Consider the following 15,257-nt stretch of genomic DNA (forward strand, 5'->3'; position numbering starts at 1 on the left):
AAAAAAACAAAAATTTTTTTATAAGTGAGGTACTCTCATTAATTAGTGCATGATGCACAATTATGTCAAGATTTATATTAATAAGATTTCTTATGATCTGTTTAGCATTATATCATTTAAATTATTTGTTATTTTATTAAAATTTTAATTTAAAGAAAAATAAATTTAAAAAAGTAATTTCATCTGTTGTAGTACATTTTTCTTGATTTAGATGAATTTATTCTCCAGGAAAAAACCCGAAGTAGTATTAAGAGAAAATCAACGTATTTTAAACCGAACAATACGAGAGCTCGACAGAGAAAGAATAAAAATGGAACAACAAGAGCGAAAAGTCATATCCGACCTTAAACAAATGGCCAATAAAAATCAAATGGTTATCAAAATACTTTAAAAAATCAATTAATCATATTAAAAAAACAATTATCGCTTAGGATGCTGTCAAAGTAATTGCCCTCGACTTGGTTCGCACACGAAGACAAATAAAAAAATTAATAATGATGAAGATAAATATTCAGGGAGTCGCCTCAAAGTTGGTTAGTCTCAAGTCGAATGCTTCCATGGGGAATGTCATGTGTTCAGTGGCCAAAACACTTTCTGCCATGAACCGACAAATAAATCTTCCTCAAATTCAAAAAATCGCAATGGAATTTGAAAGACAGTCAGAAATGATGGAGATGAAACAAGAGGCTATGGATGACGCGATTGATGACGTTGTAGGAGATGCCGATGATGATATTGAGACAGATAAGGTCGTGGAACAAGTCTTGGATGAGTTGGGCATTAAGATGACAGCAGATTTGAATGGTATTTGTTATTTGGTCAACTTTTAGCTGTTCAAATACCTTCAGGAGTGACTTCTTCAATGATTAACAAGTTGCCAGATGTCCCTTCTGGTGATGATTTGGACGAACGTTTAAGAAATTTAAAGCGGCAGTAATTTAATCTTTATTTCTTATATAATGCTTTCTCTCGTTTTTATTCAGTCTGTTTTCATTATGGAAACTAAAACCATATTTTAACTAGTTAAGTAACAAAATTATATTTTGTTTTTAATGCACCACTTGTAGTTTTTTAATGTATATCTGCTAGAATCGAGGAATAGACTTATAACAGTGTTACTCGGGTTAAATAAATAGATTCAATTTTGTAGTTATTTACCGATTCTGACGAGTCTCTCTTTATTATTCAGTCGTACAGATGGCAAACGATAGCTTATACTATCCGTTCATTCGGTAGTGGAAATTGTTTATTCAGCAAAGAATTTAATGAAATTTGATGGAAATTTATTGGAGAATAGTGGAAAGTTGTACTGAAGGAACTATGACTGTATGAGTGTAACAATGAAGGCACACAGTCCTCTCCTCACTGTAATTCCAGAAGTCTTTGAAAAATATTCTGTCAAATTCCTTGCATATATTCATTCAAGTTATTCAGTTTTATTGGCGCATGGCGATTTTACTGAACACAACTCTGTTGCTGCTGTGTCGTCCTTTGATGTTAATTTTACCGTTTTCCAATTTATTTACATATTCCACTTGATTTAACTATTTCTCACTAGCCATAATTGGTTTGTAATAATAAGCTCCCGTGGAATTAATAAAGATGATTTTTCAGATGAGACCTGTTTTCATTAAATTATAGGAGTTATTGGGTCTTCGTTTGGGTCGGTGACCACTTTCATGCTAGTCTCATGAATAAACGATCTTTCGACGTGCAAAAGTTTGAGAAATATTTGAGTGATGCATCCTTCAGTTTTGTGAGGTTTTCTGTCATATTCTTTACGTTACTTGGAATTAAACCTCCTTCATCCTTTAAATTTGGTTTTCGACTAGTAATTTGATGTAAACACTATACCTGCCTTTGGGAAACATGGAAGAGAGCCTCAAGTAAAGGACTGAATGTACCGAGGGGCAGTCGACTTGTTCGTAGATGTCTATCTTCTTTTGGTAAATAATAGAGTCCTCGAATGGCTTGAATTTTAGGTTCAAAAAATTTTTATCGGCTTTTAAGCAGGGAGCCGTTTGTTTTTTAATGGATTGTTGCCAAGGCAAATGATATCCGAGGAATACTACTGAGAGATGGGTAATAATCTATAAGAATAAGTCAAATGCCAACTGTCTGTCAGAACTGGCCGGAAATATTATCACTAGTCAGTGAGAGCACAAAAATTGTTAAACGCAGACTTCCTTCAAAGTGCATATATGCAGTACAGTAAACAAAAATAAAAACTGAACAAGAATTTTCTCACAAATTTACTATGAAACAATATAAAAAAAACAACTTCTACTGATTTAAAACATTAAATAAAGTATTGTTTATTTGTTGTTTTTCTAAAAAAATATTTATACGGTTCTTCATTCATTGATAATTCAGAACCCAAAAAAAACTTAAAAAATTTACTTTAATATCTAGTATGTTCTCCATTAGCTCTAATTACATCTAGTATTCGGCCTGGCATGCTATTAATAAGACTTTTTGCGTATTCTATTTTGAGTGAATTCCAAATGGATGATATTTCTGCAAATAAATGTTCCTTTTTCAAAAATTCCCTTCCTTTGATTTTTTCTTTAATAAAGGCCCAAACATTCTCTATAGGGTTAAAATCTGGGCTTTGTGTAGGCCATGGTAGCAATTCGATATTCTTTACTTAAAAAAAGCGCCTTGCTATTGCCGAAGTATGTTTCAGATGATTGTCATGTTGGTAACTAGGATCTTTATGTTCGATTTTGTTCAGAAATGAAATAATTTTATTCGTTAATATGTTAACATGCAAAGCTCCACCCATATTCCCTTTTATCAAAACCAAATTAATGAATCCAATAATGCTCATGGCACCCCATAACATGATAGTTCCTCTACCGAATTTTACTGTTTTTGTCAGATTGTTTGTTAAATATTTTTCCTTGCGATTTCTCCATACAAAAGTTCTTCCATCACTATTGTACATATTAAATTTACTTTCATTACTTAAAATAACTCGCTCCCAAAATATTTTGAGAGCATATTCAATGTTTGGCATAGCGTCAATTATTCAAGTTTACAGGTTTTTGGTAAGAAGTGGTCTTTTCGTGGACGGATATGCATTCAGACCAATTTTTTATGGTACTTCTTATTGTTTGAGCTGTTACTGATTTCTATTCTTTTTTTGTAAATTTGTTGGCAAATTTAAAACAGTTGAAATTGACATCCACTTTTCAAGCCTCTTTAATTTAAAATATTTCTTGAAGATTGAACAACGATGGTCGACCAAACCCGACTTTTTTGTCCGTCAAGCACTTATTTAAATAGCTTCTGATAATTTTCGATATCATGCCGAGCAATATTTTGATGATATCTTGTATTTCTCTGTATGTTTTTCCAGATTTATATATGCCAATTATTCTGCCTTTTTCTTCAGATGTTCAATGACCAGCCATGTAGAGAGATTAGAAATGATTGAATTTGAACTAATTTTAAAAAATAAATAATTTACAAGAAAAAGCATGTTCAGTTTTTATTTTTGTTCACTGTACCTTTTCTCCAACAGATCAGAATCGTTCTTTCTCTACCGGATTAGTGACTATGTCCCTTCTACCCTGTTCAGCAGATTGACCTCGTAATCCTATGATGCAACGTCATAGACAGCTACGTTAGAAAGGAATTCTTGAACCAAGTCGCTGGGAATGTATTCCATCTCCTTGCTTTGTTCTGCCAATTCCTCTATTTCGTACAAGATTTGATCGTGTGGCTCGAAAATGTTGAGTACAAAGTTCTAGATGGTGGAACTAAGGCACCAGAGTTGACTTGATTTGTGTCACAAACCTCAGGAATTGTCGGCAAGGACGCGACTCAATTCCTCACTGACATTGGTAAAGAATCTCTTCGAATACAAACGATCGGAGGGAGACGAGCTGGCTCTTTCAGCGAATCTCGGTCGCAGTGCTCATCGGAAACTGCCATTTAATACGCAGTGAGGCGTCGTTGAGCTGACTTTCAAGCTCTCGACTATTCTTTGAGCTACTTAGTTTTTCCGTTCTCACAGCACTAAAAAATAATTGTATTTCCTACTGGAGGTACTTTTTCAGTCATATCTCAAATATCTTTTTGGTAAATTTATAACCCTGGCAATATTGCAAAGTTGTTACACCCCTCGACAAAAAATTTGGTTATTTAATCTTTCCTGCTTTTTTTCATTTAAAAACGAATAAATTCATACTTTAAGATTTTTTAGATCTTCTAAAATAATATTTATTTTGTATTTATAATTAAAATAGATTTAAATTTTAATATTGCAAGAAATTTAAAGCATGTCGGCAATTAGGTTAGTGACATAAAAATTGGTTATAAAATTTAAACCGTCAAATTATGCTAGTATTTAGAGATTGATCTTAATAAAAAAATATTTTTAGATATAATACTCTCGATTCGTTTATGAAAGGGAAAATAATTGCGCTATACGACTTAAATATGTCATATATTAAAATTTCTAAAGAAACCGGTGTTCCATATTCAACAGTCGTAAATTTTATCAAGAAATACAATAAAACTGGATCATATGACCGCCAACATGGTTCTGGAAGACTATCAATTTTGAATAATGTGCCAAATTAATCATTTGGTACGCACATCAGAGGAAAATTCATCTTTAACTGCTTCTGAACTCTCTAATGAAATAGAAAAGTTTTCTGGAACACGTGTCTCGTCTCGAACCATAATACGAAATTTAAATAAAAATGGAATTTTCGGAAGAATTGCAAAGAAAAACCACTTCTAACAAAAAACACATGGTTTCCAGATTCCAAAAATTTCTTCAAATTTCAGACCATGATTTTAGATCAATAATCTTTTCTGATGAATGTATTTTTGAATTATTACCGATCCAAAAGAAAAATTCTGCATAGAAAAATTTGAAATGAATAAATTCGAAAATATTACTCCAATTGTCAATTTGGAAAAGGTAAATTATGATGTAATAAAAAATTAGGGAAAGTCATGGTGTGGGTGTTTTTCCTATCATGGGGTAGGCGATTTGGTATTTTAGACAAAACGCTTAATTCTGCAAAATATCAATCTATTTTGACCATAATTTGCCATTTCTGTACAAAAAATGGGGATTGTTGACTATATTTTTAAACAAGACATCGCTCCCTGCCATACATTAAAAATGATTATTCAATATTTCGCGAAAAAAATATTAAAAAATTAGAATGGCCTTCGCAATCTCCGGATTTAAATCCGATAGAGCATTTGTGGGCTTATATGAAGGTTCAAATTAGGCAAAGAAAAAATGAGAACATTCAGGCACTGAAGGAAAATCTATTAGATATTTGGAATTCTATTCCATCAAAAACACTTGAAAAATTAGTTGAGTCAATGAAAAAAAGGTGTTGGGAGATCTATTCGGCAAAAGGAGGTTATTCTACATATTAATCTCACAATAACCAAATTTTATGCCAATGAAAGTCGTTGTTTTTTCCAAATTTCTTAGACAAAATTTCAAAATTTAAATAATTAAATTAATTTTTATCAATTTTATCAGATTTTAAAATATATCTGAAGAAAAAATTAAATCATTCTTTGTATGAATGAAGTAAGTTGAAGATTCACCAATATTTATGTCGAGGGGTGTATTTACAGAGGTTTCCGGCCAGTTGGGCATTTGATGGAATGCGACTCTGTAGACTTTCTCTAGCAGCAACATTGGTTTCTCAGAGCATTCTACTTCAATCAAGTAAAGAACTCTAAAAATAAACGAACTTTCAAATTAGAATTAATGTTTATTTGAAAGAACTTTTAATAAATGAAAAACTAAGGCATTTGACATGGATCGTATCCGTCAAAAATCTATCAAGCCATTTTATAACTAATTTTCACCTCTAATTAATAATAATCTTTAAAAATATCTCAAACTCGATAATTAGAATAACCCAAATGTTATTAATAAGAGCTATAATGGCTTATAGTCCAACTTGCTTTCCAATTTCTTGTTAGCAGAAATTTTTCTCACAGCCTTCACAAAGTCATCCATTATGACGTAATCCCTGTCTTCCTTAATTGCGAACATTCCTTTAGAATATTTCTAACTGAATTCTACCAGCTTCCGTACAGACATTCCTCAAATCAGCACCGTTAAAGTTCTCTGAAAGTTTAACAATCCTCTCCCAGTCTAAAATCACCAACAAAGCACAACCAACAAATCCATGAACTGTCATTTTGGACGCGTGAATATTAATTATATGCAACCTGGCATGCTGGTTCGGCAAAGGAATTTCTATTTTCTTATCCAATCTACCAGGCCTTAGTAAAGCAGGGTCCAGTGTATCGGGCCTGTTAGTGGCCATAATCAACATAACCTTCGACAAAGAATCAAACCCATCAATTTGATTAAGCAACTACAAATTAAAAAAGATGAATTAACCTCCATTAGAGTTCTCTGTATTTCCCTATCAGCAGATGTCCCTTCAGAGAATCTTCGTCCCCCTAAAACTAAATACTGAAAGACACCAATTGCATCAATTTCGTCTATGAAAATAACAGAAGGACTGTTTTCTCGTGCAAATGAAAACATATCTCTGATTAGACGCGAACTCTCCCCAATGTACTTATCAACAATTGCACTGGCCACGACTTTAAGGAAATTGCAGTTTATTTGTTTGGCTACAGCCCGAGCTAAAAGTGTTTTTCCAGTTCCAGGAGGGCCGTAGAGAAGAACCCCTTTTGGAGGCTTCATTCCTACACGAACAAAAATATCTGGATTGACTATTGGCAGTTCAATGACCTAAAAATCAGATTTATTAAGACCTCTCGAAGTTCCCTTATCTGATCACTGAGTCCACCAATGTCTGTATATGACACATCCCCAGGCTTTTCGACTGACATGTTGTAAACTAAAGGATCCACTTCTGTAGGGAGAGTTCTCATAATCACGAGGGTTGAGACGTCTAATGCTACTCGCCCAACAATTGAGGATTTGTCCAGTTGACGGCGACAGCCCACCACATATCGAGGTCCGTTAGCAGCCTTTACTACAACTGAGAATATTATATGTTTTAATACATGTTTCCTCGTCCAACTTACGGAGAACTTCCCCTACGATTTGGCCGACACTTTGAAGAGCTTTAAGTCCATTCTCAGTTTTGTCAAATTCATCCTTTAATACTTTGTATTCTTCTCGCACTTTATTTTAGAATATTTTGAATTACATTTTTTTACGTTTTTGTCCATTTTCATGTGATTTCCCAATGTTCGCCTGTAGTTTACAATTACTTGTTCACGTGTGTTTGATACTCGAGGAGGCATCACCACAACAACTTTAAAGCACTATTATCGTATTTATTATATAAAATAATATTTTAGAAAATGGAATTAGAAATCGAATTTTAAAGTTTTCCTACAAATAAAATTATTTCAAAGGATTTTACAGTTCTAGATAAGCTTGTCATGAATGAAGTCTCCAAATTTAGAGACCTTAGAATTCCCTCTCAGCTTAAATTGTCTTTGTAATCTTCCAATGCAGGCCTTTGAGATTTTGCACTTATCAATACCGAGTAATTAGATGTTTAAAACTCGTTTTATCGTCTTAAAAAACCTGATTTGTGACTTGATTATGTAATGCTAAAGCTTTTCTTTTTTTCCTTCATTATGAATTTATTTCAATTGGTATTGATAAGTCAAGGTAGATATTCAGGAGAAAGGAGTTAACCTCCAGGAAAACAAGCTGAATTTTATATATCAGTGCCAAGTCTCCGCCATCCCTTGTGTAATGACTTGAAATGGACTAATTACCCAAAAAGTATTTAAGACAGCTAGCTATAGATAAACCCCTCTAGTCTTGTATATAATTAAGAATGCTTAAAATGCATCAATACTTGCCGATAAATTCCCTACCTGACCTTTTTAGAGATTTGCACAATATAGAAAATGGGGAATTGTCGCTTCTTGATCACTGCAAAGGTTGAAAATGCAGTTAATTTTTATTTTCCAAAACAATCCGAAAATAGAATGCTTTACGTAGAACATTATAAGTTAGCGTAAAATCATATTTTAGAACAACAGCTGTATGAAAAGAGCAAGTCTCGAATCATCAATAGTTTTGTTAAGTTCTTTAGTCTTTTCCAGTGTTGGTTTCTGGAGCCTACGTAGTAAAGAAAATAAACTTGTTGTGTTATATGAAAAAGTTATTTATATGTTCATAAATTGATATTGTAATGTATAAATTCATATTGCCTCTTAGATACAAAAATCTCTATAATTTATGAAAATATAATTTTGTTTGAATAATAATTTATACATTCATAATTTATTATAAAATAGTGCCATGTTTCTAAGATCTGTCAATGAAATCAATTTTTAATTATCCACTTTATTAATTACTTGCCTTAAAAATATTTTAGTATATAAATGTCTGAGATAAATGCTTCTACGTTACTCAATGCTATATTTTATTTTATTCAGTAAACTATTTTAATTAAAAATTCAGTTTTATTAAAATGTGAAAAAGAAAATTCCAACTATCTAAAAATATGTATTAAGTCAAATTGTCGACAAAAAATCAAATTCAGGAAAATTACAAATAATAATAATATTTCCGACAAACTGTACTCTCGAAGTTAGAATATTTTTTAGAAAAACAAGTTCAGATAGTTCTACAAGACCTACAACAACAGAAAACAATATTCCAACTCGATTAACTATGACGAATAATGTCACATCAATTAATACAGTTCCAAAAAACACAACAAAATATTCGCCCAATTTGAACAATAGTCTTGTTATTAATCCGATAGAAAAACAAACTTCAAATATATTGTTTCAAAATAAGTGGAATTCTTGGAAAATAATAAAAAATTGTTCTAAAGAATGCGGATATGGAGTTTTTGAAGTTTTGAAAAAGCGGATTATAAACAGTACTATAGTAGAAAGTAGAGAAAAAATCCCATGCATAAAACAACATTGTCCTAGTTATACTTTTATTGTCTTGTATTTTAAAGGAATTGATGGGAAATGGAGTTCATGGAGTAATTGGTCAGAATGTTTTTTATTTAGTTGTTCTGACAACGAAGTCAAATACCGACAACGTTATTGCAACAATCCAAGCCCTCAAAACGGAGGGAAAAAATGTAAAGGCGATAAATTCCAAGTTATGCCGTGCATCGACGGCTGTAAAATTGAATCTGGTTTATTTACGATGGAAGAAGATGGGAAATTATTCCAACGTATGTGAAAATTTTATAATTTCAGAGTTTAAATATTGCCAGAAAGATACGGAATCAAATATTACATGGCCACCAACTCCGATAAATACAACAATTTATCTAAAGTGTCCAGCAAATAAAACTGGTTTCCCATTTTAATGTTATAAATAAAGGAAAAATAACCAGAGAATGTAACCTTGCAGGAGATTGGTTGATTCCAGATTATTCTGATTGTTCTAATGTTGTTGTAAATAATTATGATTCTAATGTAATATAAAAAACCATGTGAATAATTTATAGTTTGAGAACGAATATTATTATGAAAATTTCACAAAATTAATTCAATGTCTTAATATAATCAAAAAAGAATGTCAATTCTTTAATATTTTAAGCTCTTTGGAAATGAAAAGATGTCTAAACGTTAGCAGAAAAATGTTTATGCTCCATATGGACAACAATAAGAGTCTTTCATACAATTTAATAATAGAATATCTGAAAGTTGCTTTAACTTTTTTTAATTCTAGAATATTATTTTAATCGAATCAGTGAGTTTAAATAAATATCAATATTTGCGTTACGTATTTAAAGTAACTTTTATACAATAATAAATTTTTTAGTCAGAAATAATTGAAGAATCTAAAATTTACTATTCTTTTTATCTAATAAACAAAGCAATGGAAAGATTGCTATATTATTACAATACCAAGTGCGAATTTTATTCAGATGATAATCTCAGTTTTTTAATATTTAAAAAATAGTAGAAATTTGTTATCTTTCTACTTCCGTAATTAATTTTAACGGAATTTTCATAACTTCTAACCCCGAATTTTCATCATTTAATGAGCCAGATATGTTAGACAATGCTTATTCGACAATTAAAGTAAATAAAAAACTTCTAAAAAGATCTTCATTAGGTTGAATAATTAATAAATTAATTTTAGGATTTACAAACTATGATAAAATTAAAATGGCGGTTTATATTCAAAGTACCTTTTCCAAAAATATAAAATACTTTTACGAAACAGAAAATGATAAAATTGGGCTGTTTTTTAATTTAATAATTATAGAAACATAATTGTTAATTCGGATGTGATTGGATTTCAGACAATACCGACGTTATCAAAACAAGATTATTTGAATTCTGGAATTGAAATGCAATTTAAAACTTATTTGGTTTCAGTATGACAAATTATATTTTAGAAAGGCTACAAGTCCAGATGTAGTCGTTTAGAGACCATAAACCACTTGCAGTTAATTTTATGAATTTATTCAAAGACAATGGAAAAAAGCAAATTGTTCGATAGAAACTAATCGAGAAGGATATATGTGTAAATGCAATAAGCAAGGAGTTTATGCCATTACAAGTGATTTGTCAGTTAAAATTGTGATTTATAAAATAGATGCTTAACATTTTTATTTAGATTAAAAATGAAGACGATGATTCAATTTATGAGATAATAATTTTGCATCTACTATCAACAACATTTTTATTGATAAGTCTTTTAAATTTATTATTAATAAAGTATTCTGATAATTTTTTTCAGAGTTCAAACTGAACGTACATTTTCTCAAATAATGAAAACATTTTGTGCATTTACAGTTAATATCATAATTGTGATTATTTTCTTCGACAAAATAAATCAACAAGTAAATTTATAATTGTATTTTTAAGACTATTCACATTCTCTCTTCTATATCTCTTCATTATTGCCTTCTTTGCATATCAGGATGGAATGTTTGTGTAATCGTCAGCAACATAAGAAAAGTAATATGAACTAGACGATAAAAATAGTTCTACGCTTTAGATATGAAATGCCAAACACTTAGCGTTAAAGAATATTACGGAATTATTGGATTTGCAATACCGGTGATTCCCGTTGCGGTTACATTTATGCTGACTAGTTCCTACATAAGTCATAACTAGTCAATTTATGTAATTAAAAAATAGTCACTGGTCAGACAAGTTTGATATATCATGGAGTGTTAAAATTCCATTATTATTTTTTGGAATAGTAATATGCAATCTTATTTAAATTTAAGATCCAATTGATTATGATTTTCTATACAGTTATATGTCTTAAAAATATGAAACATGAATCAAAATGCACATTCAGATATGAACTATGGTGGTTATTTTTATGAATATTAAAATTCAGTAAGAGAAATTTAATTTATGATGGACTGAATTCTTTTTTTTCTTACCTGTGGCTATTTTTTACTGCTGAATCCATGTTCAATGTGAACAGTCGTTATAATCTTATAACTGGAATATTTTCCACTATATCGGTAATGCTATTTGTATTTACTGTTGAAGACTAGTTTAAATTTGATTGTTTTATTAAAATTTGCCCCAGAAGAATCCTTTTCAGGAAAGCAAGAAAGAATTGAAATGATAACTTATTCAAAAATTGGAGAAACTAACGAATTGCTTTTTAAATCAGTTCCAGTGAGATCTAAATGGATGGTTGTTTTATTGTTGATTATGTTTATAGGAATTAACAAATAAACCATATGTTGTAATAGAATCAGACAAAACTCGTCCAGTATATAAACAATAAACTTGGCATTTTAATCCTCACTAACTTAAATACTAAATTTATTATTTTTTTTGTTTGATTATTGAGAAACCCTTCAAAAATCCCCTGTTTATGGGGAATTTTTATTTTAAAAAATCAAAGCCGTTTCAGATGTTGGTCAAACTCCAATTGAAACATCAAAAACTTTAAATTTTTTAATTCATTACTTTCGTCACTATTGATGTAAAATAAATTTAAATGACGACCTTTTAAAGTCAAAAGTACAAATACAATTCAATAAATAAGCTAGATTTTGAAAACGCTAGCTGTTTAATGTTATTTTAGTTAGCATGTCTAATAAAGCTAAAGATAAGAAGATGTTAAGTGCCGGACATTATGAAGATACGTCAAGTAAAAAAAAAGATAAGCAATCTAATAAAACTGAAAATTCAAAAGAAGACAAATTAATGGATGCTCTTTATCATTTAAAAGAGGCATATCTCTTGGTTGGGGAAGACTATGCAGGAATGTCCCCGGTTATGACAGAATTATCAAATATTGAATCCACGTATTATGCGGACGGGGGAGCAAACAGCGCTGTGATCGAAAATATAAAAGATTTAAAAGCAGAGGCTTGGGCACTAGAAATGGTCGCCAAAATGAGACGACCACGTGAGAGATGTCAAGGTCAGGAATGCTGCATTTACTACCCATATTGTCACCGCTTTTAACAATTAAAAAACTAACATGCCTTATGTCGTTTTATTAAACAAGGAAATTAATAACACAAATCAGATTCTAAAAAGCTTCTTGGAGAGGCTTTTCAACTTATTAAAGACATAGGATTCGAGATTTTCAGAACATCTATAAAACACGGAATTTTGCTGATGGTATGTTCTGCAGTTCACAAACAGTTTGTTAAGGTCGGCAGTGAATTCGTCGATGAACTTGTAGTGCCCACTATTAGCCCGTTCTTCGATGACAGTCAAGTCTATTAAAATAGTGACAAAGAACAAACCAATAGGCTCGGATATGATATCAAAATAGTCAGGAAATTCAGCTCCAGAAACAGGATCAATAAATGGCCAAGACATCTTATGAAGCTTAATTTCCCCCACAAATGAAGCCAGAATTGAGTGATGTTCTGGAGTAAAAGGACTTCGATGAGGAACTCCAGTGTCATTCTCATTGCGTGTACGACAAGACACGCAATTGTAATTCTTCAACATAGTTGCATCCCCTTTGGAAATTCCTACACACTCATAGTGGAACCATTCTTCACAAACAGCACAGGATATATAATCACTAAATTAACCAATAAAAAGATATTTACAACCGGTAATCAAACGGCTTCCGACACATGCAGTAAAGACGATTCTCACGAGTCCTTCGCTTCCTGGAGGACTTTGGCTGGATTTCCTCAACAACAGGTTTAGGCTGTCTTTTGGGAGTTTTCTTGGGAACTGGAGCTGGAGGTTTTCGCGGAACTCCCCCATTGCATTCATCACAAATATATGACTCAATCTTCTCTGCCTCTTCCTCAGTCAGCTGAACGCACGACCCATGAAACCAATTCTTACACTTATCACAGCCAATGTAAAATCTGTAAAATAATTAAAAATAACTATACTTAGTATTATCATATGGAGTACGACAAACACAATACACATCTCCGACGTCCTTTGGAGCATTTTCCATGGTAGTACTGTGTCTATTCGAAGACCTTTCAACTGTTCTAGCCTCCTTCTTCTCTGGTTTTATCTTGGAAGTCGTAGGCTGTGAAGAATTATCAAGAGCCTTCTGAACTTCTGACTAAAGAAGTAATGACGACAAAAAAAACAAACTTTGACTTCTCGTCGAATACTTTGTTCTGTCATTGTCCTCTTGCGAATTATAGATCTTTTTAGACTTTCTTTTTGTTTGTGTAGCTGACTCATAATCCGCTGACTTATAATCTTTCTTTGACGAACTGAGGACGAATCAACATGCGATATTCTACGCCGAGAATTCTTCTCATGTCTCTCGACTTTCTCCAACATCATTTTCATAACATTACAGCACGTTTGGCGTCTAATTTGTAGAATAGAGTTATCCATACAATTGGTTAGTTTCGAAACTGTCAGCAGGATTGATCAAATCAGCCTCAAGAGAGAGCATTGACTGATCATAAATTGAATCGCCTTCAAATTTGTCCACAGAACGCATACTCAACTCGTAATGGTTGAGAAAAAATTTGACAACATCAGGATCAGATTTGTAGTATTCATACAGACGTTGTTTGGCTTCAGGATTGTCGGGATTCTGTGTATATTGTTTCACAACTGCACATAATTAGGAAACCTCCAAAACCTAGTTGAACTGACTTATTGAGTGGAGACATTTCCCAGTCTTCAAAATTTCGTATTAACCTCGTGGCAGTACGGATATGACGAGATGTCTACAAATTAATTTACTCGGGTCAACTGCGTGACTGTTTTCACCAAATTTTCTATGCTGGGACTGATATCCCTTGTGGCCTTGGTAGTCGAAACAGACCTTACTAGTCCTCTAATGTATAAAAAGGGCCATATCATACCGAGGGAGTCAACCCTGGTTCATATGCGGGCGCGTATGAGTCAGGACGGTTTTGAGTGACCAACCGAAATTTACCATCCGGGCCTTCAACCAATTTTTGACCTGATTTTATTAAATTTAAAACCAAACTAACCGGCTTTTAAGCCATGAACTTCTGATATTCCATCTTTATTTTTAATGACTCTAATTTTTTGTCGGCCTACAAAATATTTCAATACATAAAAAACAACCATCCCCATCCTGAGCAGATTTAACTGGCACAGCAGTCTTGGCTGAATTCTGAATACTTTGTCTTTGTAAATATATAAAAGTTACCGTTCATGGAATAAACGAATTTGCCATAACTGGAGAGTTTCCTCCGCAACCCATTCACGGACTTCATAGGATTCATCCATCTTCATTCCATCCCCCAATGGACGCTGCCGGGAGGAAAATTTATAGTAATCATCTAAAGTTAATAAAAAGTTACATACCTCGATCATTGCCATATGAAGGCTGGAATCCCTTCAATACAAGATATTCGACTTTTTCTCCATGTCGAGATCCACCATGTTCTGGCCTCCTTTCAAGAATCTCAGTAGTCAAGGTCCCGTTATCAATTGGAGTTACACAACACCCACTGGACGGAGCTTGTTCATTCATTTGATTCCATCTAACAAAATATTAGAATACTTACAGACCTAATACAAGTAAAGAATATTTTTAATTGGAGAGAAAATGCAGACAACGACTGGACAGTCTGAACTCGATATCTCCAGCCAACTCCAAACGAAGGCCGAGCAAATGGGCCCGGCCAGAAAAGGGAGGAAACTCTCTGATCATAATTAAATCCACTGATCTGACGTAATCCGCCACGGCGACACATTCTGGACTGATAACACACACACTACCGAGTGTGCTCTTTCTGGGGAAGAATAAAAATGCTTTGCTTCTCTCCCTGCGTTGAAAAACGATGAACCTCCGCTAAATGTTGGGCATCGACAGTATTTTCAGT

General features: G+C 32.4%; 3 protein-coding genes and 1 long non-coding RNA gene across 4 annotated transcripts; 1 reads left to right on the plus strand and 3 right to left on the minus strand.

Annotated features, from left to right (window-relative positions):
* Positions 1-201: 201 nt before the first annotated feature.
* On the plus strand, positions 202-935 carry LOC115227185 (charged multivesicular body protein 2a-like). The gene is made up of 2 exons (XM_029798096.2): positions 202-373; positions 432-935. The coding sequence occupies exons 1-2, from the start codon at positions 212-214 to the stop codon at positions 828-830; spliced, it is 561 nt and encodes a 186-aa protein (XP_029653956.1). The 5' UTR covers positions 202-211; the 3' UTR covers positions 831-935.
* Positions 936-6,322: 5,387 nt separating this feature from the next.
* LOC115227186 (26S proteasome regulatory subunit 10B-like) lies at positions 6,323-7,004 on the minus strand. The gene is given in 2 exon segments (XM_036498557.1): positions 6,323-6,757; positions 6,760-7,004. Coding segments are annotated over 2 exon segments (576 nt in total). The 5' UTR covers positions 6,901-7,004.
* A 6,299-nt stretch (positions 7,005-13,303) lies between these two features.
* Positions 13,304-13,785, minus strand: LOC115227187 (nucleosome-remodeling factor subunit NURF301-like). The gene is made up of 2 exons (XM_029798097.1): positions 13,534-13,785; positions 13,304-13,501 (listed from the first exon to the last, which is right to left on the minus strand). The coding sequence occupies exons 1-2, from the start codon at positions 13,783-13,785 to the stop codon at positions 13,304-13,306; spliced, it is 450 nt and encodes a 149-aa protein (XP_029653957.1).
* A 482-nt stretch (positions 13,786-14,267) lies between these two features.
* Positions 14,268-14,553, minus strand: LOC115227206. The gene is made up of 3 exons (XR_003883083.1): positions 14,494-14,553; positions 14,397-14,462; positions 14,268-14,365 (listed from the first exon to the last, which is right to left on the minus strand). It is a non-coding gene; the product is annotated as an uncharacterized LOC115227206 (long non-coding RNA).
* Between the last annotated feature and the right edge of the window lie 704 nt (positions 14,554-15,257).

The sequence above is a fragment of the Octopus sinensis genome, unplaced genomic scaffold (genome assembly GCF_006345805.1).
Source record: "Octopus sinensis unplaced genomic scaffold, ASM634580v1 Contig02042, whole genome shotgun sequence".
NCBI classification, from domain to species: Eukaryota; Metazoa; Mollusca; class Cephalopoda; order Octopoda; family Octopodidae; genus Octopus; species Octopus sinensis.

Bases quoted from the DNA above. Each gene is read 5' to 3' on its own strand.
- LOC115227185 (XM_029798096.2), top strand. From the start codon at position 212: ATGAATTTATTCTCCAGGAAAAAACCCGAAGTAGTATTAAGAGAAAAT. The intron at 374-431 runs GTTATCAAAATA...ATTATCGCTTAG, and splicing joins TGGCCAATAAAAATCAAATG to GATGCTGTCAAAGTAATTGC.
- LOC115227187 (XM_029798097.1), bottom strand. From the start codon at position 13,785: ATGGATAACTCTATTCTACAAATTAGACGCCAAACGTGCTGTAATGTT. The intron at 13,502-13,533 runs GTTTGTTTTTTT...TTACTTCTTTAG, and splicing joins GTATTCGACGAGAAGTCAAA to TCAGAAGTTCAGAAGGCTCT.